The following is a 24,038-nucleotide window of genomic DNA, read 5'->3' on the forward strand; positions in this document are numbered from 1 at the left end:
GATGAGGGCGCAGATTGATTTGTGGATGGTTACCTATCCCAAGGGATCGGATCTGTCCACGGCTTCCAGTCCTCTCTTCCCCCCCTTTGCTGTCGATGGGGGATACTCCTTTTCTCTCGGTCATCGCGTTCATCTCCATTTATATTGCATTCATAGCCTGTTTCGGAATAGGGGCAAAGGCGTTGACACTCTTGACATGTCATTATTTGTCCCTTGCGAGGGTAGCCGTACCGGATAGGTCTCAAAAGCCAGTTTTAGGTAAATAATACAGGAGTTGACACACCACGGTCAGAAACGCCAACAGACTGTCTATCTCTGTCAAGCGGGGAGAGCCCGATGGTGGCGTGGCTACGCCATATGATGCCGAAGTGTATATAAGACCATCAAAAATGAAGCAATAATGGAGCAAGTTCGACCGAATATAAGCTGAATGTTCACTGATCCCAACTCTAGCCCGTTGTAATAGTTACAGTCACAGTCGCTTGATTTCCGCTTCGTCCTCCGTTCCTGAAGTAACAAAATAGGTGACATGGAGCGCAAGTCCCCCAATCTTGAATTCCCGTGTTGATAATAGAACTATAACGTAAGAGGGCGGCTGCACGGCGGCTCGCGCAACCTGGTCTTCATTACCCCTTTTAAACCCCCGACATTCAAGCGTCCAACTACTTCCAAGTCTTTAGAGAAATATCCCCGAGTTAAAAATAGAGAAGAGAAAATAAGAAGAAAATAAGAAGAAAAGAAAGAAGAAAAAAAAAGAAGGAAAAAATAACAAAGAAAAAAACAACAAAGAAAAACAGAAACTCAAACGCCGCGCCATGCCGAGCTTTACACTGGGCATTAGAAGCCAAAGAATCTTTCGCAACAAAGCGGATATCAAACCCCTTTCGAGAATCCCCAAGTCGTTACAACGTAGAAGCCACAGGTTGCCTGCCCCCCCGCCTTCCTGTGGTGGGACAAAAGGTGAAGCCCTCGAGTCGAGTAAAAATTAAATAAAACCATGTATGGGAGAGAAGCAGTTGCAGAGAAAAGAAGAGAAAAAGGTGCAGGTTGGCTGAAGTGGGTTCGAGGGGTGTGTTGTGCGGTTGCTTCATCTTAAGCGGTCATGACCGGGGCATGAGGCTCCGCCGAAGGACCGGATCTTGATGCTCCGGGTGTGCTGGGGACAGGTGCCACCTCTGGATCTGATATTTGTATGTCCAGCTAAATAGATGTGTCAGTCGAGAAGGCCCGACCATGCTCGTGGGGTAAAATGGAAAAGGCTTGAAAGGGAAGACGAGAGTAAAACTCACAGTCATGTAGCCCGTACGGCGCAACGGGATGATTTTCGGCGGAATAGCGCCCTCGTCCAACCGAACGGTCTTGGCCATCTCCCTGTTCCACTGCTCTATCCAGTCCTCCAGCTTCTGCAGGCGCGCCTTGACGGCGGTGAGCCCAAAGTCGTCCCAGAGCCAGCCGGTGACGAGGCCGAGCATGGCGTCGACGACGTTCCGCCAGTTGTACGGGCTGAAGATGGGCACCAGCTCGCTGTTCAGCTTCTCCACCACCCGCCGGAACTCCAGCTCCGAGAGGCCGGCCGGGTCCAGGATCTCCGGGTAGAGGTTGGAGAAGGTCGGCGCGAGGTCGCCCTCCATCAGCCAGTCCCGGCGGACGCGGATGATGCGGGTGGTCTGGTACTCGAGCGAGTCAACGGGCACGTGCGGGTTCAGGTGCGGGTAGCAGGGGTGCTGGGGCCCCCATTCCTCGCCGTCGGGCTGCACCTCCTCGCCCATGATGGAAGAATTGGTGGAGGACAGGGCGGAGCCGATGCCCTCGCCCGTGGACAGTTTGGAATGGCGGCGGGGATCCAGCATGTCCGGGCCCCGCTCCAGGTCCCGGGAATGGGATCTTCGAGGAGGCTCCCCCGTTTCATCGGCCATGGTCGCTCTTCCTTTGCCCTTGTCTAGTTTGCTGGGAGGTGGTGGTTTTTGGAGACCCTCTTCTTCAACGTCTTTTTCGACGTCTTCTTCGTCGTCTTCTTCGACACGCGGGGTGACGCTACAGAAGCTTTGCCGGTCGGGTCGGGGCGATGCCGAGTGCCGTCGTGCGCCTGGGTGCAAGCCGAGTTCTGCGTCGCCGGGATGCAGGGAAGGGCCGGGCAATCCCTTATCGTCGTAGGAATGTCGGACCGATCGTGGGAGGCTGACGCGGTTGTCGCTGCTGCCGCGTCGGTCTATCTGCAGGCTGTTCCGGCTGGAAGGAGGATGTCGGGACCGGCGTTGTTCGGGTAGAGTCAAGAGAGGATAGTCGCCAGCACCAAGACCGACAGGACCGGGTGGGTCGGCGGATTGGTCGAGTGTGGGATGGCACAGGGGTACTGGGGGAGGCGGAGGGGTCGACAGTCGTCGTCTTCGGACGGTCGGCGGCGGAAGTCTCGGAGTCGAGTTGGACGGGTTCCACAGGCGAGCGGCGCCGGCGAGGCGATGGAGACGGCGTGGAGCCGAACCTGCACGGGATCGAAAAGGCGTACGCGGGACGAGGCTGCGGGGGGGGATAGGGGCAGGGCCAGGGGTGGGGGCGGAGGCAGGAGCGGAGGCAGGATCAGGCTGATGCGAGCGACCCTGCTGGTAGCCGGACGGGTGGTCTACTGGCGGGATGCGAGACGAGGGCGTAGCCGACGGATGGAGGAGACCGCTTGGGTAGCGAGGTTGGTGGGATAGCGAGGGAAGTCGAGGGTTTGCGGAGTCTTCTAGGGAGGCCGGGTGAATCGATTCGGGGTCTTGTCTCGCGTGTGAAGCCGTTGGAATGGTGACTGGCAGAGAGCCGTCGAAACGGCCTCCTTGGGCAGGACTGCCTGACCGTCCGAGCGAGGGTGAGGAGGTGATTGCTCGTTCTGTCGATGTGGGTGGTCGTATTTTTCGCGGTACTGGTGTCGTCGACAACGTTGTTGTTGTTGGGGGCGGCGGCGATGTTGCGCGGGTTGATGGAGGCAGAGAAGAGTCTGCCCCGAAGCCTCGTGTAATGACCCGGTTGAGGTTGCCAGCGTCTCCGGGTTTGCTGCTGCTGGGTGGACGGATTGATTTTTCGCGGCCAGGGCGAACGAATCCCCGAGAAAGAGACGGGGTGGAAGTACGAGTACGAGTACCAGGGCTAGGGGGTGAGGACGAGCCGGATGGCGGCAGTTGAAGCGGTTGCAGTCGCGCCTCCGGTAGGAATATTGATAAGGGTGGTAAGGATGGTAAGGGGGGTGGTATTGGGAGGGTGAAGCTGCTGCAAGATGGCCGTGGGTGGAGACGGAGACGGAAAGGTGGTTGGTGTGTGCTGCTGGCGGCGGTGGACTTGGTATTGGTGCTGGTGGTGCAGGTACCAGGAGATTGTAGCTGCCAATGCACGTGAAACGTGACGAGGAGGAAGACCACGATGAGAAGGAATGACTGGACACCATATGTAAGAACGGCAAGAACGAGGGACAAGCGAAAGCCCTCGAACTGTCTTTCTTCCCCGTCAATTATTATGGCTTGCCGAGTTTGTTGAAAGTGGAAGATTTTCTGAACCAAGGTACCTTAGGAATGTTAGGAAGGATGCCGAGGATGGTCTACACGTAATTAGTGGAAGAGGTCCAGGTCCCAGCATTCTGGTCCTCGTAGGCCATTCGTCCAGTGAGGCATTTCAAATCAAATATCAGCAGCCCAAGCAGAACACTTTAAAAGGCAGGGTCAGGGTAATCAGTAATCAGACACGAGCCGCATGAACGACCAGAGACGGCATTGATCTTGGTGTAATTTCTTATTGTTGCGAATACTTCACTGGTTGCGTAATCCAGCAGATGTTTTGTGTTTAGGGACGCCGAATCTGGGCCCAACGCAGCCCTGTCAAGGTTTTGCCCTCCTTCCTCGATATTCTCTCTCGTTTTTCCTTGCTGGAGGATCACGCAGTTGTTGTTGTGTGATTTTGATTGCAGGTACCTTAAGGTAGACAGCTAGATACGGTACTTAGTCCGTAATACTTACTAAAATTAGCCTGACAAAATCGATATCCGGACTGCCCGACAGCTGCCACGCATCATCCCGACTCAACTGTCTGTGCCCTTTGCGACGCATGAATAACCGCGAATTAGAGCGGAATTAGAACTCGGTCAACAGGCCGAGGTTCTCATTCTTCATTTTAGAAACTTACTGTAACTGATTTTTCTCAGTCTCCATCACATCCGCTCATTTCCATCCAAAGCCCTCTTCCGTGGACCACGGGTCGCTATCCCACCTACATATCATCTCGCGGACAGGCCGACGCCGCCGACGGGCTTGTGCCCTGACCCTGTCCCCGTACATGCGATGGGCTATGCAAGCGTTCGTCCGTAGATTGCAGAAACTTCATCCTCACAAATCCACAGTTACTAATGCGGGCAGCGCACTCCATGTTGTGTCAATCAAAGGGGACAAAAACATAAAAAGAAGAAAAAAAGAAGAAGAAAAAAAAAGGCCGGCGTTGTACCTGTGCCCGCGGCCGTCGGCACCCGGTGTCCCGCCCCCGCACCGCCGTTCTCCGTACATCAATCGCCTAATACATTACTGCCTCTTGCAACACGACATATTGCTCCGTAGACGTACTCCGCAGAGCCAGTCGGTGGACGAAAGTGACGGCGTTGCCATGACTTCTATTGGAAATATAAAGGTAAATTTCGGATTCCCAACTCTGCTTTTTTATTTTTTTTCCTCTCTGGAATATTAACAGCGGAGACTATTACCGAAGTTGACCATCTCTATCGATGTACTCATATAAGGCAGGTAGGTAGTGACATCGGAAAAGGCAAATTTGCCGACCAAAAATACCTGGGTGGAAGGGAAGTCGGGGCCAATCACCTTACCTACCCCAAGCAGGTCAGATACCTAAGGTACGGTAGGGAGCACAGGTGAGCTGAAATACTACGACTTTGAAGTAACACGGAGCTTTTTGGTGAGGCTTTCCGGGTGTCTCAGGCGCCCCAGTGTAGCTCAGTCAGGTGCCACCCCACCGCGTCATGGTGAGCGCATCGTTCTCCAACAAACCATCTCGCCATCTCCCAATGCCCTCGTTTTGGTTCATGCTTCACAGGTAACGACCTTGGCTCCCTGGTAGATTCTCAGGCACCGAGCACAAGGTCAAGCACTACCACATCTATCCTTTTTTTTTTCGTTTTTAATCTTTTTTTTGCCTATTCTTCTTACCTTCCCCCCCCCCCCCTGCTCCTCACATTGGTCTCGGCCGAGACACGAGGAGAGTGCTACTTCCTAGCCAGCCAGCCCGCATTCCTCAAGACGGGCTTCTCTTTCTCCTGGAGCTCCCTTTTGACCACGTTCTACCTTGTTCAAACTACATGCCTCTTTCAGTACGAAATTCACCCTCCAACCGTCCTATTTCGAGGTGTGCCCTTGTCGAGTTACTTGTCGAGTCTTTACAACGAAGATTCTTAACGTCCTCGTGTCCGCAGAGCCATCCGATCGCGGAACATGGAACATCGTTCAATGGCCGAAGATCGCGAGCCTCGTAGCCTTAGCTCGACGTCCCCGGATACCGGCCCGGGCCTGGCTACGGGGAGATACGCCGGTACCGGTACTACACCATTTTCTCCTCCGGCAGGCCACTCCATCCGCCGTTCCATGACCCTAGACGAAGGCCCCCGCTTTCGCCGGCACGGACCCTCGCACCCGGACTCCTTTGACGCGCCCCGAAGGAGGAGCACGACCAGCCTGGACGAGGCGCGGGAGCTGTTCAACCCCCAACCGAACGGCGGTCGGCTCCCCGAGGAGGAAGGCTCAAACTGGGCCTCCGTCCCGCTGGCCTTTGCTCTGCTGCCCGCCCTCGGAGGCATATTCTTCCAGAATGGCAGTGCTGTCGTCACCGACGTGATGCTTCTGGGTCTTGCTGCCATTTTTCTTCATTGGTCCGTCACGCAGCCATGGTGCGTTCTCTCCCCCCCGTCTCATTCTTTTTCCCCCCCCAACTCCCGGCGCCTCTACTGACGGTTCGCCAGGAGATGGTATCATTCCGCACAGGAAGTACGTGTGCGGGAAGAAGGACATTACGACTTCGCCGTGGATTACGAAAGTGAGGAGGCGGACCATGTGAGCGTGTCCGAGACGGGACAGCCCAGCTCGTCTTCTGGGAAGGCTAAGGCGGTGCCTGGCAAGGCCTCATCCCTACGAGAGGAGGAACCCGTTCCGCCGCCGCCGAAACGAAACACAGAGCGTGAAGCGGCGAGGAGGGACGCGCTGGCCGAGCTTTACATTCACGAGGTATCGGCTTTGGCGTCGTGCTTCTTATTGCCCGCACTGGGGGCATACCTTCTCCACACCATCCGCGCGCAGCTGAGCCGGCCATCAGAAGGCCTGGTGTCCAACTACAACCTCACCATCTTCCTGCTGGCATCCGAGCTACGACCCTTGTCGCACCTGATGCGCTTGGTGCAGTCTCGGACGGTTCACCTACAGAGGATCGTACACGAAAACCCGTACGAGCAAGAGCCGAGCGGCGGCGGCCCCAGACAAATCAACGAGGTCCTGGAGAGGCTGGAGGTGCTGGAATCCCGACGGGACCCGAACCCGCCGGCGCCAACGGACAGGGGGGCGTCGGAGCTGGCCAGGGCGAAACAAGAAGCGGCCATGGTACGCGACATACGGAACGCCATACAGCCCGAGCTGGACGCCTTGAACAGGGCCGTCCGGCGTTACGAGAAGAAGGCGACGGTGCAGGCGCTGCAGACGGAATCCCGGTTCGGCGTGGTCGACACGCGGCTGAACGACGCCATCGCGCTCGCGGCGGCCGCGGCGAAGAACAGCGCGGCGGCGCCGGGTTTCCTGCAGTGGCTGGTCGAATCGGCCGTCGGGTTGGTCGTGCTGCCTTTCCGAGCGCTCGTTTCCTTGGTCATGTTCCCTTTCCGGACCTTGGTCGGGTTTGTGTCACGCAAGAACAGGACGTCGGGGAAGTCTTCAAGGTCAGGGCGGGCATCGAAATCGCTTAATGACTCTCGTTGGTTGCGTGGTGATCGACAGCTGTCCGGGCGGGCTGCAAGGTGATCGAGACGACGAGGTGGCGGGACAGGGACGGTTTTCCTACGGCATTTGCTATTGAAAGAAGCGTCGTACTTACCCCTCTGTGTCACTCCTGTCTCTCTGCTGTCTCTGGTTCGATTCGTTTTGCCATTCTGGTCATCGCAATCTTGAGAGAGAAGATGGTGAAGGGTCTCAGTGGACGCCCAGCAGTTTCGTTGAGCGTCGAGTGGATGGACCCCCAGGTAGCTCTGTACAGGGGAAAAGGGGTCGTATGCATTTGATATCCACCAACGACGTGTCTCAACGCGGCCATACTCCGTACAGGTACTACATATCTACACGTACCGCGAACGTTTATTTGCGTATCTTGTACTGCCCAAATCGCGTAATCGGCCGTTAGGTTATTCCACCCCGAGGAGGTCTGTGCGGTAATTCCACCCTGAGGGAGGTCTATACGACAGTTCTTACCTCCGCTTTTTCTTTTTCTTTCCTTTCCCTTTTTCCTCTCCTATCTCGTTCTCCTTTCTTTTCCTCCTTACTTCCTTGAAAGCATGTTCCAGTATAACTCTCGACTCAGGCTGTCTTACTGGAGATCGTTTCTGCGTATGCAGACAAAACCAGGAACCAATCCAAGGTGACAATTGACTGGACAGGACTCGAGATGCGAAATCAGACCTCGAACACGTATTCGACAGTCGCGTAAAAATGTCATTCCCGTGAAGCCACCCCGGTGGTTAGCTGCCTTGCGGAACCAAATTCGGTCGGTTGGTAGCACCCTACCTTCTTTCGGAACAGGTTTTGAACCAACGATTAGTACTACCCGTCAAGGTTTTCGCCGGTACGCGAGCCTGACGGAAACTCGAGACGGAGGCAGATCCGGCCAAGCCACTCGAAGAGTCAGTCCAAAGGACCATGTCGGTACCTATGCGAATAGAGACCCTTAGTCAGTTAGACCGACTTGCCATCCGAGCGACCTCTATCCAGAGAACGGCCCCGATGGCATAATGTTCGAACGTTCGCATCCCCTTTGTTCGTTGACAAGCGTGCTCTTTGTGCCTGAACTGCCCCGTCTTGGCCGGAGAGACGCTAATGCAGTGTCATGCTTATGCGACATGATCCCCATACGGAGTACGCTCAGGTCGAGCCGCTTGAACGACAGTCGAGCCAAGAGACGTTCAAGTGGGTGATTTTCACCCCGGGCATCCATCCTAGATGACGACCAAGCAGACGCTGGGACAGAGCGTGACGCTAGACACCCATCTCGCCGGTTTCTCAAGCCGGAAGACAGATGGTCTAATTTGTGCTGTTGTCCGTTTTCTTCTGCCGTCCCCGCTACTACGGATAGAGCTGACCGACTGGTCTTACTCGTCTCTGGACCTCTGGACCAACCAGTCGCATTCCACCCTCTGCTCTACAATATTGACGGAACCATCTATCGTTCGAACAGAACAGAACAGAGACGAGACGGATGGCTTTGGGAAGTGGAAGCGGCGAAGACGCGGAAAACAGGGGAAGGCTTGACTTGAGCCTTTTCATTGCTTGGTCGCGAGACTCCTCATGGTATCATGGTACCTATCATGGTAGCGCTCACCGATCGTGGGCTCCGACCAGCCTTCCTTGCGTCTCACCTTGCGTCTCACCTTGCGTCGTGATCGCCCTAGGACCGGCCCTCTGGGCTTACCGACCGAGACAAGGCCAGATTCGTCCCACTGAGGACGGCGTGGATGGTGCGAAATCTATTCGTCGCCTGCCGCTGCCCTTGTTGCCATCCGGGTCGTCGACCTGCCTCCCTGCGACCTGGCGTCACCATCATCCGTCGAATACCGTCTAAACTATCATGATCCACCAACTCCCGGTCGTAGGTATATTGTTTCTTCTTTCACAGAAACAACCTTCGTATGTCCGCCTGTCGTTTGGCTTCCACCGGTCCCCTTCCCCGTGTACTCCTCGACTCCTACAATATGCATATGCCCTTCGAACGCTGCGTACTCTCACCGCATCCGCTCCCCCCCCCCTTTTTTTCTTTTCTTCCCCCGTGCATCGCCCACAACCACTAGGTGATCTAGTCTCAAGTCCTAGTCTGAGCTTGCTCGTCTATACTACTATACTACTAACCTCCCAAGTCGCTCACCCGCATCTAATCTTCCCCTTGTTGTGATATAACACTAGTCTCCAACGAGAGGTTGCTTCTTCCGTTGCCCAGCCACTGTACTGTCCGTCATCTCAGGGCTGACTTACACCCCCAGCCTCCGGGCAAGCGTTGTGCTGGCTGTTCTCTGTTGGTTCGGCACTCCTAACGCTTGACGTTTGTTTCTCTTGTATCCGCTGGGTCGCCTGGGAACACTTAGCCATTGTCGGAACATTACAACACCATCCCATACTCATCCCCTTCATGTTCCTACCCAACCTGGATTACCAGCCGTCACATCTGAGTGTCCTTCCTCCGACGACATCTCCATCATGTCCTGCAGCCTCAATGGTGGATGTTATTAACAAACCTGTCTTCCTGACTGCTTCCACCTCTCTGTCCAACCTGAGGCGTAAGGCGTAAGGCGTAAAGCGTGAAAGCGCGAAACTACTCCCATAAACCGAGCAGGCATCAGCTTCAGCAGCAGAGAGGTCACACGATGCCCAGAGGTGTCCGCGTCTGGACACTGCTGTGTCTGCTCCTATTATACCATGCCGCTGCTTCAAACGGTGCCCTGTTCCCGGTACGCAGACAAGAGGGTGAAGACGTACCACCATCACCATCACCACCGCCGTCACCATCGTCGTCGCCTGCGCAAACGCTTTCCGAAAGCCAAGGCGATCAGCGTAGTCGAACCTCAGGCTCTCCTCCTTCAAGCCTCGAATCCAGTGCAAATCTCCTCACGACCTCGGACACCCGGTCCACCGACCTGACTCCGTCCGCCGCCCCCACGAGTGACATTGGTTCTAAGACGGAGGAGGACATTCCCGATAATGGTAAGAGGGGCATTTTACGTTGCTTGTACCCCATGAGGGGGTATCCAAACACTAACGGTGTCTCCGCGTGTCTTTAGTGAACATCCCAGAGGGCGAGTTGCCTCTGCAACCCCAAATTACGCCGGGATGGGGAGTAGCAGGTGTCTTGATGATCTGTACAGGGATCGTATACGCCCTCGTGGGTATCAAAACCGCACGCATCCACGCCTTCTTCTCGACAGCCATCTTGACAAGTCTGGGTACCGCCGTGCTCGTCCTTTACGTCACGGAGATTCCGGTGTCCCTCGCCGTGCAAGGGGGATATGTCGCTGCCGCGATGTTTACCGGCATCATGCTCGGGGGGGTCGCTACCTTCTTCAAAGAGCTCACCGCGAGTTTCGGCTGCCTGTTGGGGGGCTTTTGCTTGAGCATGTGGCTGTTGTGTCTAAAGCCCGGAGGTCTGCTGCCCCAGACGACGACCAGGATTATTTTCATCACCTGCCTCACCATGGGTGCTTTCGCCCTCTACTTCGTCCGCTACGTCCGGCCTTACGCCCTCATTGCCTCTATATCCTTCAGCGGAGCCACCGTCACCGTTCTCGGGATTGACTGCTTCAGCCGCGCCGGACTTAAGGAGTTCTGGGCTTATCTCTGGGACCTGAACCAAGACTTATTTCCCCTGGGAACGAAAACGTACCCCGTGACTAGAGGCATCCGCGTGGAAACGGCAGTCATCGTTGTGATCTCCGCTGCGGGCGTCTTCTCCCAGTTTAGGTTGTGGAGGGTCATCAACCCCCGCCGTATTCAGCGTGACGCAGAACGCGCCCAACAGCAGCGCGACCTCGCCGAAGAAGAGGAGAACGTCGGGCGCAGAGTACAGGCGCAAACTGACCAGGAGAAACAGCTGTGGGAGAAGAGGTACGGCGGCGGCACGCAGCCTGGAGCCAATTCGAGTGGCTCCGTGCTCCTTTCTCCATGCCAAACCGGGGAGAGGCGGAATGGGAGCATCCATAGCCGTGGGTCTGGTGGACCGCAGTCATCTATCAAGGCCGAGACCGCCCAAGGGAAGGAGGCTCTACCTTCTTCTCGAGGAACCCCCCGGGTGTCCAGTGATGGCGTCCCGGGTGCCTTAATGGCCTCCGGAAACGACAAAGATGGCGTTGTGACAGTCCGAGTAGCAGCAGACGATACCCTTCCGGCAATGCGACCAGGAATCGCCAACCCCAACCCCGAGGAACTGGGTCCTCGAGGCCAGAGCCTGGATCAGGCTCGGGGTCGGGATCAGGAACCAACTGCGGGCGACGTTCCTCCAGCATCTCCCCAGAAAGCCCATTCGTTGCAAGAGAAGGTTGTAGCTCACCCTCCGCCCGTCGTGCCGCTTCCATTCAAGGTCCCTACCCGGAACGAAGACATGGGGACTGAGGCAGAGGAAGATCGATCGTCAGTCGCAACTTTCGCTTCCAGAGAGTACGACGACCCGCTCGTCGCCGACAAGCGTCAGTCGATAGCCGAGGGAATTTCCGAGCATGCTAGAGACGTCCCCGGCCGAGTCTCACAAAGGATATCTCATTCCATGAATCGCGAACCGGGCACTAGCCAGGATCAGCTGGCCATTCTACTGACACGATCGTCTCGGGATGTCGATGATAGGTCTGTCGCCGCAACTATGGACGTTGAGAGTCTTTGGGGGGTCGAGGACTCGCCATCGAGCCTAAGCCGGCGCATTACCTCCGACCTTGGCGTCGATCTTGTTCCTCAACAGGCTGCCGACCAAGAAGCGGACAGCGGCGTGGCGCCACAGTCGGCCGCAGTCCCACAAGCTGAAATACAATTACAGCAGGCGCCTATGCCGTCGGACGAGGACGCCAAAGACTTGTCAACAGCCAAAAGTGCTGCGGCGAAGGCCCATCTCAACATGCCAAACACCAGCGAGACAGTACTGCCCGAGGGAACACGAGCCGACGACGAATCACCCAAGCGTGCAGACGCAGGGACCGCAGCCAACGTGTCTTTAAAAAGGCCAATGCCTCCGGAACCGTCTATTCCAGGACCCCGGAACCCAAAGTCCGTGACATCAGTTGAATCCACGCCGGTTAGTTTGACGAGAGACCGGCTGCCGCATGCGCTCTCTCGGGTGGCCATGTCATACCGCACGAACGAGTGGGCCAAGCATCTCAGCCACGCAGACCTTCCAGAACCGGAACGAATCCAGCTCGGGCATCTCGAGCAGCCGCACCCTGTCGAAGGCACAGCAGACAGAAAGGGAGCAGAGGGTGTTAAGGAAGAAACGCCGGCTCCGTTGGATGTGGACGATTTGCAGCAGACAGCGAAAACATGCGCCTCGGTGGCTCAGCTGCCAACGCAAAATGACCCCAAGGCACGACCCTCTTCCACCGTCGGTGCAAAGCCATCTCTTCGAGGCCAGGGCCCAATCACTTTGGCCCGAAATGCTTCGTCTGGGGCCACCACAAGAGTGGAGAGGCCCGGGACATGGAAGAGCATCTGTAGTACCACCTGGCCGTTAAGCGGCGAGCAGGCGGGTCAGGCCATCGGGAACTCGGGCGAGTCGGGCCCGCCATACCTGGCCGAAGCAGCAGCGGGACCGGAAAACTCGGCCAAGCGTTTCAGCGATCATACCTTGATTGGACAGAGGGAGATGCTCCTTCGGAGCAGATCAAACCTTTACCCCCCGGGTTCGGCGACCATGCCGAATTTATACCCCCCCGCAGCACGGGCGCCCAGCGAAGCCGGGTCCGTCTATAACCAGCCGATGCACTCCATGTCCGGGCCGCTCCCGGCCGTCATGGCTGACGACGACATGCCTTTGAGCCAGCGCAAGGAGATGATTCGGCGACACAGCCTGCTGAGGAACTCAAACTCGTTCGCTTCTCGGCCGACCAGCGGTGTGATGTATTTCAATCTTGAGGGCGAAGCCGTCATGTCCACCGACCACCTCCCCCTGGGCCGACCTCATCCTTGCGTCCCGTCGCTGCCGACGAGGGATTTCCACCAGCCCTCGGTGTTCCGCCCGCCGGACCCGCGTTCGGGAACCCCGGTCCCGTTCCTCGGGGGCTTCGAGCAGAGGCCGGCCAGGGTCAGCAGTCGCGAGCACGAGGTGCAGCGCTCGATGGATGCGCAGCGAAGGGCGCTCATGGGCCTCAAGGACGCGGAAGCCCAGAGGCGGGAGAGGGAGAGCTTGGTACGGGAGATAGACAACCGGGCTTTTACGGCGCGGATGCAGAGCGGTGACCTGCTCGAAGCGCATCGCGACACGCTGCGGAGGATGCAGAAGCAAGCGAACCCAAACCAGACATAGGCGTCTCGTCTTTCGTGCTCTCGTTTCTCCTTGTTGGTCTTTTCGTTTTTCGTCTATCTCTATGCTTTTAATCCTCTCGTTCGCTCTTTTTTTATTTTCTTTTTCTCGAACCACATTCTGTCATGGTCATTTATGTGCACCAGTTATTAGGGAGAATAGTTTCATTTCCAGAACATTTTATACCACGGGAAACGGGGCTTGGAAGCATGCGCGATCTGGGTGATAATAATAATAAAAAGACAAAAAAAAAGAGATATAAAGAAAAAGAAGAGGGACCTATAAATAGGAACGGATGAGAGACTGTTGTGATGGAAGTTGTGGAAAAGAAGCATCTTAGCCCTAAACTAACTAATATCAAGCGATGAAGCCATCGACGAGGTTAAAAGGCAGAAAACGTCTATTAAAGGTTCCGCATTTTCGCCAAACGTTGATTATGCGCCGATCGCCCCGGCATGCCTTGACGGACCGAGACATTATCAGATAAAGCGTAGTCAAAATCGTTATAAAAATAGGTCGAAATTGATTGAGGTAATTGTGTATAATTATGACTGTCTTAGACCGTTAGGGAAACGCTGCCACCGTATTTTATATGGTGCAGATTCTGTAAGCGTCTACCCGGATTATACTCTTAGCAATCCGGCCTATTACGTAACTGAAAAGACTATAGTCTATTCGATATACCCCCTAATCGTCCTAAACGTTAGTTAGGCGATTAAAGCTATTCGTAATCGGCAGATAATTCAGCTATCTAATCTGTTCGCTATAGCCGCCCTTAAATTCATCCTCCAGGTCCTTTAAATATTCTATCCGGACTTCCTCTAGCTGTTTCTGCTATAACTGTTCCCGTATATCTATCACGCCTACCTAGGACCTAAATATCTTAAATTTCTCGCCGTATAACGCCTTCGTTGATCCGTCTACTACTATTTCCGCGCTTGTAACGTACGTTATAAGTATTTGCCCTTATTCCTTTACTTAACGTAACTAGTGGCCGTGGATATCGATATAGCGGAGGCGTGTTATTAACGTGCTAATCTCTTAATTAACTAATCGAATCGTTTAGTTATTATCGTATAAGATCCTTAATTCCGGATCGTTAAATTCCACTCCTATACTAAGTAATAGGCGTTATATAAAGATACCCTCTTTTACACCTTATACTAACGCTAATAGCTCTGCCTCCGTTATAAACGTCATAACCGTATCCTACTTATTAGCGTGCTACGCTATTATACCGCTAAATAAGCGTATCACGTATGCTTGACTGCTCTTTCGATCGAGAGTATTATCGGTAAATAAGGCATTAGTGTAGATTTCGATAGTATCACTACCCCCTAATTCTAACGTAAACGATTAGCTATTAATTGGATAGAGGATTAGATAATCGGCGGCCTTATAGTGAATAGGCCCTGGATTAATATTAAACCGGTATAGCCTGGATACTATAAACGCAATATTAGGCCGCGATATCACTACTACGTATAGTATAGATCCTATCTTCCGTTAATAGCTTTTAGTATTAGTCGAGGTTCCTAAATAAGGTAGTAGCTCTATAACCTTAATTAGGTGTGTTAGGCGATAGTTACTACTATACTTACTATTCGGCTTTAATAGGCGTTCTAACTTAGTAATATAATCGCGTTATAATAGCTATATTTTATGGGCGACGCGGTCGCAAATAACCTTAATACTCAGGAACCACTATAGAGGATCGCCACCTTATAGGTTATAGTGGCGTTATAGGTTATTAACGGCCTGCTCTATCTACGCCTTATATTATTCCTTATAAGTAATAACGATATCGTTAACGTAGAAGAATAGGATTAAACCGCGACGCAGAAAATAACACGGTTCTTATAGCACTATCTAGAATCCGTCCGCTAAAAGGATAGCCGAAAAATACTTTTACTGAAGTAGTGGAGACTCCTTAAGTCTATATAACGCCTTTTTTAGGTGTAAACGACCCCTAAGGGCTAGAAGGCCTGGTGGCGGGTATATAAAGATATCGTGGGGGAGGGGCGCGTGTATAAACGCGTTTATAACGTTAAATTATAATAGCGTAAGGTTAAATCGGGTAATAATAGCTATTAACGCGCGGAATAACTATCCGGCTAGTATTACTGCGTATATCTCCTCGAGCGAGAATTAATACTACTAATCTCCTTATACTATAAACCTTATAGCTCCGTAGGTAGTCTTCTTATACCTATCGGAATAGGTGGCCAAAAGGGTGCGAGGGTATATCGCGAGGGTTCTTCGGAGGAGGAGGGAGGTCTTTACGGTGGATCTTTACGGCTATTAGGGTAACCACCGGAGTACCCGCCGGAGTAACCGCCGGGGTTATATTTCCCGATATAGCCTCCCTAGTCGTGCTTCCGGTAGCTACCGCCGGGGCTATAAATTTATAGAGTATCGTTAAGCGTCGCTGTAGCGCTATAGGCGTAGACCTTTTTAACCGTAATTTAGTTAGCGAAATCCTATTTAATATATATATATTAGGTATATAACGGCTAGCGTTAAATACTATAACCTAATAGTCTCTTTTCTAGCTATCTCCTTACCGAATTAGTTACGCTCCTTTATTTAATAGGAGCCCTATAGCCGTAGCTATAGGGGTATCGTAGCACTATATTCCGTTATCCTAGAACCCTACGATCGTAGGGGTAATTATGGTTTCCTAATATAACGGCTACTATTAGCGCTATAACCGACGGCGGGGTTATTAATAGAGTAGGAAGTAATAGATCGGGCGGATATAGATAGTGATTAGGCATTATACCGGCTAAATTACACTATTTATAACCTAAATCTTATCCTGATTAACTCGAGATAGCCTCCTTTACCCCCTTATGGCCGGGCATTACGGACTATAACCTTAACGGTAAAGCCGTCGAGGAAGGGGATCCGGGGGCGTTTACCCCCGGATCTAATAATTCAAAATAAGCCGTTATATAAAGGGGAGGTCTTTAGCTTATACGTCCGTAAATGGCTATGAATCTCTAGCCTTCTCCTGCTCGATCTGACTAATTAGGTCTTCTAATTACTCCTTAGTTAATTAACGGAGGTCGTCCTTAAAGGTGGCGATATCGCCGTTAAAGAAGGCGCGTTCATTAAAATCTATATCGCGCGTTCGAATAACGCGGTTATAGCGGCGTAGGCTAGGTACCTAGATACGGAAAATATTAGTAGAATCATAGCCGATAAGGTAGCCGATATAGGCGCGAGGAGCGATATGATTTGATAGCTTATTAGTAGCCTTTTAGGCGTCCTTTATTATCGCGTACGCTTTATAGCCGTAAGCTCGAAGGTATGATAAAATCGGCTTCTTTTTAAAGAGGGCCTTATAGGGCGTTTTCTAATCCTTTTACTACCTTCGTGACGTCCGGTTATAGACGTATACTGCCGTGGGAATAGCCTTAGGCTATATAAACGGCGGTAGTTTTACGTGGATATTTATCGTATAATCCTTCGAAATAACCACGGTAATAGCGCGTTCGGCACCCCCGTTCTATGCTTAAGTGTCGGTAGCAGATACCTCTACAAGGATGCCCTCGTTATATAGGAATTAGGTGATATCGTGGGATTAAGTTAGTTCGTTATTAGATTCGAAAACGCGCACCTTATAGCCTAATTAACGGTCCACTTAGGCGAGGAATTCCTTGATTATTACGAGGATATCCACTATTAGCTTACTCTTTATAATGTAGGTGGCCGTAAAACCACTATAACGGTCGGTGAAAAATATAAACCTTAAGTCCCTGTCGGACGTTCGTTTAGAATCCGTGAAATTAATCGCCTATCGCTCCCCTACGTAGGTAGGTATAGTGCGAGGGCGCCTGCTAACGTACCGTTTTATCTTTATAAGCTCGTAGGCCTTATAGTCAATAGTTATTAGTCCCTTGATCTTAACCCCCTGCGTCTGCTCTTCTAGGTGCCTAAGTGGTTTAGGGCCTATGTGCCCTAGGCGTAGATGCTATAAGATACCCTCCATAGTACTTAGATACTATATCGTTAATTTATAGACGCCTTTTCGGGTAGTAGAAGAAGAAGAAGAAGAGCCTAGAAAAGCAGCCGTAGATTAGTTAGAGGGTATATATTTAATAACGGTTTGATCGAAGCAGTGATTTAGCTAGTATAGTATAGATCTATCAGAACGCCGAATATAGTTATTTAGTGGCTTCTAATCCTACTAGTATCCTCGAAGACGTAGGCGTTGGTTAGAGATTAAATTACAGGCAAAATCCTCGTAGTATACGATGTTTAATAGCCTGAAATCAAGGCCTCCTATTAGTCCGTTTAATCTTACGGTCACGTTACCGTAACCTTTAATAGGCAGGGACGAACTACCGGCTACTACGTAGTCCCCCTATATAGCGGGTGTAAAATTAGAAAAACGGGAAAAATCGTTAAATATATAAATAGTGGCGCCGGAATCGAGGATAGCAGAGGTTCGAAGAGGGTAACTAGTAGTAGCGGTTCCTGCTATAAAGCTAGCGGCGTAGGAGACGCCGCTACGAACGCTACTATAGTTAAGTCACGCCTTTTTAAGCTATATAGAGTCCCGGCTTATATCCTTCTTTACCTTCTTTACGGTGCGTAGTTCTTTTACTTCCGCGTGTAGCGAGGTGTCGTATTTAAGGATCCGTTAGACGGTTATTTTAGTGCTCTCGAAGGGTGTCTAATCGTTATATACCGTATCCGGGAATAGATAGAAGTAAGTGTTAATATCGTGACTAGGTATAGCGTATACACGGTAGATCTAACCTCTCTATAGAGTAGATTAGCGGTATTTAGAAGAGGAACGGTTAGCTAAAGTAGGTAAAGCAGCTAAAGCAGCTAAAGGTATAGCTATAGATGCCGCGGCAGTGGGATTCTTAGCTTTATTCTTCCCACGGCCGCCCTTCTTACGGGGCTTGGCCGTGGCCTCTAAGGTATCTTTACCCTTTTCGCTTCCGGTGTGTAGTGTAGGGAATACTATAGCGCGGTGGCTACCGCGTTTTCCTTAGTCTTTAAGTCTGGTGTTAATATACTTCTGACCGAGGGTGTAAAGGTCTTCAGGTATAATTACCTGGTTATCTATTAGGCGACCCTCGGCCTTAGTCTAATCGCGGCCGGTATAGGGGCGTATACCTTTAAAGAAGTCTATAACCTATATATACATGGCGGGCTTTAAACCAGTATCTTTATAGCTTTATAGTAGTAGCTGCTACTTATCTAACTACTCCCCGAGCTTTTTAAGGCTATTCGCAGGGTAACGGGTATACTTAATATACTCTTCGTGGGTATCGGTTTAGCGGGTGGCTAGGTACTAATCCGTATCGCGTTTAACGGCTATATATACCTCGCGAGGTATACCTCCTCGTAGTAGTTATCTACGGCTTTAGTCGATAGTATTAACCTGCTAGGTTAGTATAGCGTTAATCCCTTTTAGGTAGCTATCGTATTACGTTTATAGGATCTTCCAGCGCGCGATTTCGACATCGTATACTTTCTGGCCAACGTCCGTAACGTCGAGATATTACGTAGGCGTACGCCTAGGTATTATAGAGGGGAAAGAACCGTAATCCGGTATTATAGACTCCTCGGGGGACTAAGTCGGATCGACTAGGCGGAGAAACCTCTATACGTTGTTATAAGTGGTAACCGATTCGTATAGGCATCGCTAAAGCTCCTAATCCTTATAGGTTTTATACGTAATAGGGCTAAGATACGATATCTTAATGGTTATTTGTAGATTAACACGCTATATCGGCGTAGCTAGATAGCTTCTTAATTTAGTAGTAGTGGTAAAAGAGTAGGTAAAATAGGTATATCTTTACTTAGTAAGTGAGACTCTTAATTATTAGATAAAGCGTAGTTAAAATCGTTATAAAAATAGGTCGAAATTAATTGAGGTAATTGTGTACGATTATGACTGTCTTAGACCGTCAGGGAAACGCTGCCACCGTATTTTATATGGTGCAGATTCTGTAAGCGTCCACCCGGATTATACTCTTGGCAATCCGGCCTATTACGTAACCGAAAAGACTGTGGTCTGTTCGACAGACATCGGGTACCGACCACCATATCACCAACCACACGACGTCCCCGTTCCGTACCGAGAGACGGGTTTACTACGGCGTCCGACCTAACGGTTGACCCCCCCCCCTGGTCAATAGGAGTGAGCAAGAGAATCGATAGGAAGGAAGCAAAGATGAATGCGGCAGAATCACTCTATCGGCCCAAGCAAGCGATCAGTTTTTTATGGAATCATGATCTTTTTTGGGTTTCTCTCTCCTCTTCGACAGAGAAGAATCCCCAGATCTAGTTCTTTTATCGTCTCCTCTTCAATGAAATGTCTCATTGTCTTTCCCCGTTCAAGTGTGTCTTACACTCGCCTTGTCCTTTCAACAACACGAGACAGGGGGGGGGCTCTGCTCTTTTATCATGATCATCCAAGCTTGATAGAAACAACATCTCCCTGGTCTGTTCCAGGGTCGCCTTTTCCTCCCTCCTATGTAATGGTATGATGATGCATACGTCCGTTCCAGTTCCTTACTTTCCTCCTCTTATGCATGGAGGAGCGTCCTCCTGGGTGGGGTGGGATATGTTAGTGGGGTATTGTGGTGATGGAGGGATGGGATCAGAAAACAAGAAGAGGATGGAGGGTTTGGGGGGGATGGGTGAGAGGAAAAGAAGGCTCTTGATTCTCTCCTCCTCTGTCGCACAACACGCCTGGGACATGCTCAGTCCTTCTTGATAAGGCTGTCGAAGAGAGGCTTGAGGCTCTGGGCGCTCTTCTTGGGGAAGCGCTTCTGGTCCTTCTCATAGTCGACGTAGGTGACACCAAAGCGGGTGACGTAGCCCTCAGCCCACTCGAAGTTGTCGAGGAGCGACCAGGCCATGTAGCCCTTTACGTTGCAGCCGTCCTCGGAGACGGCCTTGGCCAAGGCCTTGACGTAGGTGTCGAAGTACTCAACACGCAGGGTGTCTTCGAGAATCTCCTCGACGGGCTTGTCGTTTTCCTTCAAGATGGAGGTGCCGTTCTCGGTAACGTAGATGGGGGGGTAGTTGTAGCGCTTGGAGAGCCAGTTGATGAGGTTGCGGAAACCCTGGGGGTTGGGACGCAGCCAGGGCGACTCGGTCTCGGGGCCGATGCACTCGCCGCTCTTGGACCAGAAGAGGGTCTCGAGGTTACCGAGGTAGTCCTCGGGAGGCGGGGTGCCGGTCTTGTGGCGGACGTAGTTGGCGGTGTAGTGGTTCATGCCGTAGAAGTCGTTGGAGCCCTGGACCAGGGCGCGCTCCTCCTCGGTGAACTCGGGCAGGCGGTCGCCGAGCTGCTTGCGCATGGAGTCGGGGTACTTGCCGAAGTAGACGGGGTCCGCAAACCAGGAGATGGCAAACTCGATCTTGCGGTTCGCGGCCTCAACGTCGGCGGGGTCCTCGGGGTCCCAGGGGTAGGTGGCGTCGCCGTTGAGGGTGATGCCGATCTGGCCACCCTGGGTAGGCTTGAACTCCTCGCGGTAGACCTTGACGGCGCGGCCGTGGGCGACGAGGAGGTTATGGCCGACAATCCACGGCTCGCGGGAGCTGTCGCCGACGGGCGACTTGTCGCGGTTCGAGGTGCGGCCGGGGGCGAAGGCACCGACGCTGTAGCCGAGAATGGACGAGCACCAGGGCTCGTTGAAGGTGATCCAGTTCTTGCACTTGGGGATGGCCTTGTAGACCACACGGGCGTAGTTCTCAAAGTCCAGAGGGAACTCCTCGCGGTTGAGAAGACCGCCGTATCGCTTGTCAAGGGCATCGGGAACGTCCCAGTGAAGCAGGGTAATGAAAGGGGTGATGCCAGCCTCGAGCAGGTCATCGACGAACTTGACGTAGTGGTCGATACCGGCCTGGTTGATGGGGTCGTTGCGGCCGCCTAGGGGGATGATACGGGACCACGCCAGAGAGAAGCGGTAGCAGTTGGCGCCGAGAGATTTGATGAGGGAGATGTCCTCGGCAGTACGGTTGTAGGAGTCGCAGGCTACGGCACCGGAAGAGCCATCCGCAATCTTGCCCGGAATCTTGCAGAACTCATCCCAGATGGTCGGTCCACGGCCATCCTTCTCGGGGGAGCCCTCGACCTGGTAGCTGCAGAAACTGTTAGCATTCGTTTCCAAGACCGGCAACCGACTGGGCGAGGGCCGCCCGCCAGGATCATTTGTTTCCCCTTCTCCCTTGGCCAACCAACGACGTGTCTCCGGAAGCAAATGAGCCGAGCGCGGGGGGATGGTTGGTAATTCCCATGAGCACGAGTTTGGAATAGGTGGGGCCAGAAGTTTACAGGATGCAGTGGGTGGATCAAGGCATGGAGGGGACAGGATGATGTTCATCCGCAGGACGAGATGTCCCGATGGGGATAAAGGTGAGGAGAAAGGGAGGGGAAGGCTGGCCAGGGGAAGGGCGGGGGAGGAAAAAAAATAAAGGGGGAATAGATGATTTCGAGAACAGGAGCTGGAGGGAGAAAAGCAACAAGAAGTGAAGGAGACGGCATAACATACGCAGCAGTGGCGAAGCCCCAGAGGAAGTCCTTGGGAAGAGACATGATTGCTGTTTATATGTCTGGTCTTTTGGTCGTTGGTGAGGGTACAAGCGTTCTAACGGACGCTTCTCGACTTGACGATCTGCTCTACTGATGGAGCTGACCGGTATTGAAGAGGAACAGAGGGGATGGATGGAGAGATCCAAAAACAAACAATAAACCAAAGGGCCGTGGATTGGAAGAACCTTTATAGATGCGAGACGGTAGGGGGAGGGAGGGCTATAGAAACATTTATAATGGGGAAGAGGAGAGAGGAGGAGACCAAGACAGGGATGAGAAGGCGAGGAGGGGTGTGTTGATGGCTGATCGGTCTTAAGTACGGGATACCAGGATGTTCGATCAATGCCGACCTAATGGACCTTGGACCTTGGGCCTTGGATCATGGACCCAGTCGCAGTGCTCCCATAGCTTTGGTAGTAGATTAAAATAAAGCGTCGTGGCTGTAGGCAGAATAGGGCGAGTAGGTAGTAGGTATGATGGCGCCGGGCCTGGCGCCGGGCCTGGCGGCAACGGAGGCCATGAGTCGAGGACGTCTCGGGTATTGGTACGATCGAAAGGGGGGACAGTCCCCTCTCGGTAGCTTTGCTGCACAATATAAGGCACGTTGTATTCCCAACCTACGTAATAACGTGATCTGACAGAAGAGGGCATTAGCATAGCGGAGAACTTTACGGACAAATTAGACATGTCAGTTGTGTCGGAAGCGCCGCTAGGACAGGACTTGACCGGTTGCGAGAGGTAACGAAAGGAATAAGGTGGTCCCCTGTAGCGGGCTTATAGCGACTTGTAGTGAGGAGACTAGTCGCCGCTACGTCGTACGCCCCGGTTCGCCCCATTTCTCGGACCGTCGTCACCGAGGATCTTAGGGAAAGGTTGCCGTGACCGGGGAGGGCGGGCAGGCGGATACAAGGACACGAGCTGCCGGGGGGGAGGGGTGTTGGTCGTAAAACGTGTGATAGGTACGTAGAGGTGCACACAATCCATGTGGTCAAAGTTGCATATATTTTGTGTGTATAGGACGAGAAATAGAGAGGGAGAAAGAGTCGGAGAGAGAGAGAGAGAGGCAGAGAGAGGGTGAGGGGAGAAACGGTCATCTGAATGTGCCGCTGCCTGCAGGCAGGCACGCGTGCGGGTGGCTTGTGTATGTTCGCGACAAGTGAGTATCACGGCCACGGCACGGGGAGGTTCCATACGGGATGACGGTGACGGTGATAGTGATGGTGATAGTGATGGTGATGGTGATGGTGATGGAGAGGAGACGAGCGAAGCGCGGGGGTGGGTGCGGGAGAAACGCGAATTGCGAGAACCTTGGAACAACAGTGGGCGCATATTGTACGTTGTACGTTGTACGAATGAAGCATGTACGGAGCGTGCAAGTACGAAGTACGGAGTACGGAGTACGGACACTTGTTTGACCGGTAACTGCCTCTACCTTAGGGCCCCAAGGCGGTGCGTGCATTCATGCAAGTCCAAGAGAGGGGTCCCCGCGATGGCTTGTCACCACATCTCAAGGCAGGCACTGACCACTGACCATCCCTGAGAAGGTACGCCTTCGTGGCGCCTACCTTAATTGTCAAGGTGCAGTACTGAGTATCATGCTGAGTACCTACCTATATGTAGTATCAATGACAACGTATTCGTACTTCGGACATCCCCAAGGCTCACATGGTGGCTTACTCCACACCCCAGCTTCTGGGCACAATGCGGTGCACAGATGACCTGCTGACCGACCAGGGTCTGGTATTCTCCTTCCTGGGGGACCTTGCGGCTGGGACCTCTTCCCCTGGCTGGCCTGTCTGTAATGTACACTACCTAAGGCAAGTACGTTTGTATGATGTGCACGTCCATATATGTACATGTGTAATGGCCAAACTCCGTACGTACTTTGACGCATTTTCCTGCTCGACGCATATGTACTGACAGCGCCACCTCTACCGGGACTTTCTTGTATCACGACACGGCGAGAATGCCGAACCCGTACCTACAGTACTCCGTGGAATTTGTCCCCGTCCGTCAATGGGAGTTGCTCAATTCCTCCGCGTTGTTGTGCGTCGCGTCGGGAAAAGATCGGAACGAGGAGCAGCCGCAGCTAAGGGGCGGGGCGGGAATGCTGGGGTTTGCCTGCCTGGGCTGTCATGTCATGGTTCCTGATCAAGGAAGGCACCCTGTACATGGCGCTTGGAATAACCGATGGTATGAGAAGGATCAACTG

At 52.7% G+C, this 24,038-nt stretch overlaps 5 protein-coding genes across 5 annotated transcripts; 2 read left to right on the top strand and 3 right to left on the bottom strand.

The window, feature by feature from the left end:
- Positions 1-1,100: 1,100 nt before the first annotated feature.
- Positions 1,101-4,392, bottom strand: SODALDRAFT_324202 (hypothetical protein; the record flags this gene model as incomplete). Its single annotated transcript, XM_028609864.1, has 7 exons — positions 1,101-1,181; positions 1,290-2,482; positions 2,625-3,126; positions 3,987-4,028; positions 4,153-4,157; positions 4,241-4,312; positions 4,371-4,392. The coding sequence occupies 7 exons, from the start codon at positions 4,390-4,392 to the stop codon at positions 1,101-1,103; spliced, it is 1,917 nt and encodes a 638-aa protein (XP_028466604.1).
- A 791-nt stretch (positions 4,393-5,183) lies between these two features.
- Positions 5,184-7,382, top strand: SODALDRAFT_311822 (hypothetical protein). Its single transcript, XM_028609181.1, has 2 exons — positions 5,184-5,914; positions 5,987-7,382. The coding sequence occupies exons 1-2, from the start codon at positions 5,463-5,465 to the stop codon at positions 7,026-7,028; spliced, it is 1,494 nt and encodes a 497-aa protein (XP_028466605.1). The 5' UTR covers positions 5,184-5,462; the 3' UTR covers positions 7,029-7,382.
- A 144-nt stretch (positions 7,383-7,526) lies between these two features.
- Positions 7,527-8,461, bottom strand: SODALDRAFT_333423 (hypothetical protein). The gene is made up of 3 exons (XM_028611965.1): positions 8,397-8,461; positions 7,819-8,312; positions 7,527-7,768 (listed from the first exon to the last, which is right to left on the bottom strand). The coding sequence occupies exon 2, from the start codon at positions 8,209-8,211 to the stop codon at positions 7,981-7,983; it is 231 nt and encodes a 76-aa protein (XP_028466606.1). The 5' UTR covers positions 8,212-8,312; positions 8,397-8,461; the 3' UTR covers positions 7,527-7,768; positions 7,819-7,980.
- A 1,054-nt stretch (positions 8,462-9,515) lies between these two features.
- On the top strand, positions 9,516-13,440 carry SODALDRAFT_171176 (hypothetical protein). Its single transcript, XM_028607006.1, has 2 exons — positions 9,516-9,968; positions 10,046-13,440. The coding sequence occupies exons 1-2, from the start codon at positions 9,632-9,634 to the stop codon at positions 13,261-13,263; spliced, it is 3,555 nt and encodes a 1,184-aa protein (XP_028466607.1). The 5' UTR covers positions 9,516-9,631; the 3' UTR covers positions 13,264-13,440.
- A 6,548-nt stretch (positions 13,441-19,988) lies between these two features.
- Positions 19,989-21,829, bottom strand: SODALDRAFT_359909 (beta-glucosidase A; the record flags this gene model as incomplete). Its single annotated transcript, XM_028614220.1, has 2 exons — positions 19,989-21,672; positions 21,786-21,829. 2 exons carry the CDS (start codon positions 21,827-21,829, stop codon positions 19,989-19,991), a joined length of 1,728 nt encoding a protein of 575 aa, XP_028466608.1.
- Positions 21,830-24,038: the final 2,209 nt, after the last annotated feature.

Source organism: Sodiomyces alkalinus (genome assembly GCF_003711515.1).
Source record: "Sodiomyces alkalinus F11 unplaced genomic scaffold SODALscaffold_5, whole genome shotgun sequence".
In the NCBI taxonomy this organism is placed as follows: Eukaryota; Fungi; Ascomycota; class Sordariomycetes; order Glomerellales; family Plectosphaerellaceae; genus Sodiomyces; species Sodiomyces alkalinus.

Bases quoted from the DNA above. Each gene is read 5' to 3' on its own strand.
- SODALDRAFT_311822 (XM_028609181.1), top strand. From the start codon at position 5,463: ATGGAACATCGTTCAATGGCCGAAGATCGCGAGCCTCGTAGCCTTAGC. The intron at 5,915-5,986 runs GTGCGTTCTCTC...ACGGTTCGCCAG, and splicing joins TGGTCCGTCACGCAGCCATG to GAGATGGTATCATTCCGCAC.
- SODALDRAFT_333423 (XM_028611965.1), bottom strand. From the start codon at position 8,211: ATGGATGCCCGGGGTGAAAATCACCCACTTGAACGTCTCTTGGCTCGA.
- SODALDRAFT_171176 (XM_028607006.1), top strand. From the start codon at position 9,632: ATGCCCAGAGGTGTCCGCGTCTGGACACTGCTGTGTCTGCTCCTATTA. The intron at 9,969-10,045 runs GTAAGAGGGGCA...GCGTGTCTTTAG, and splicing joins GGAGGACATTCCCGATAATG to TGAACATCCCAGAGGGCGAG.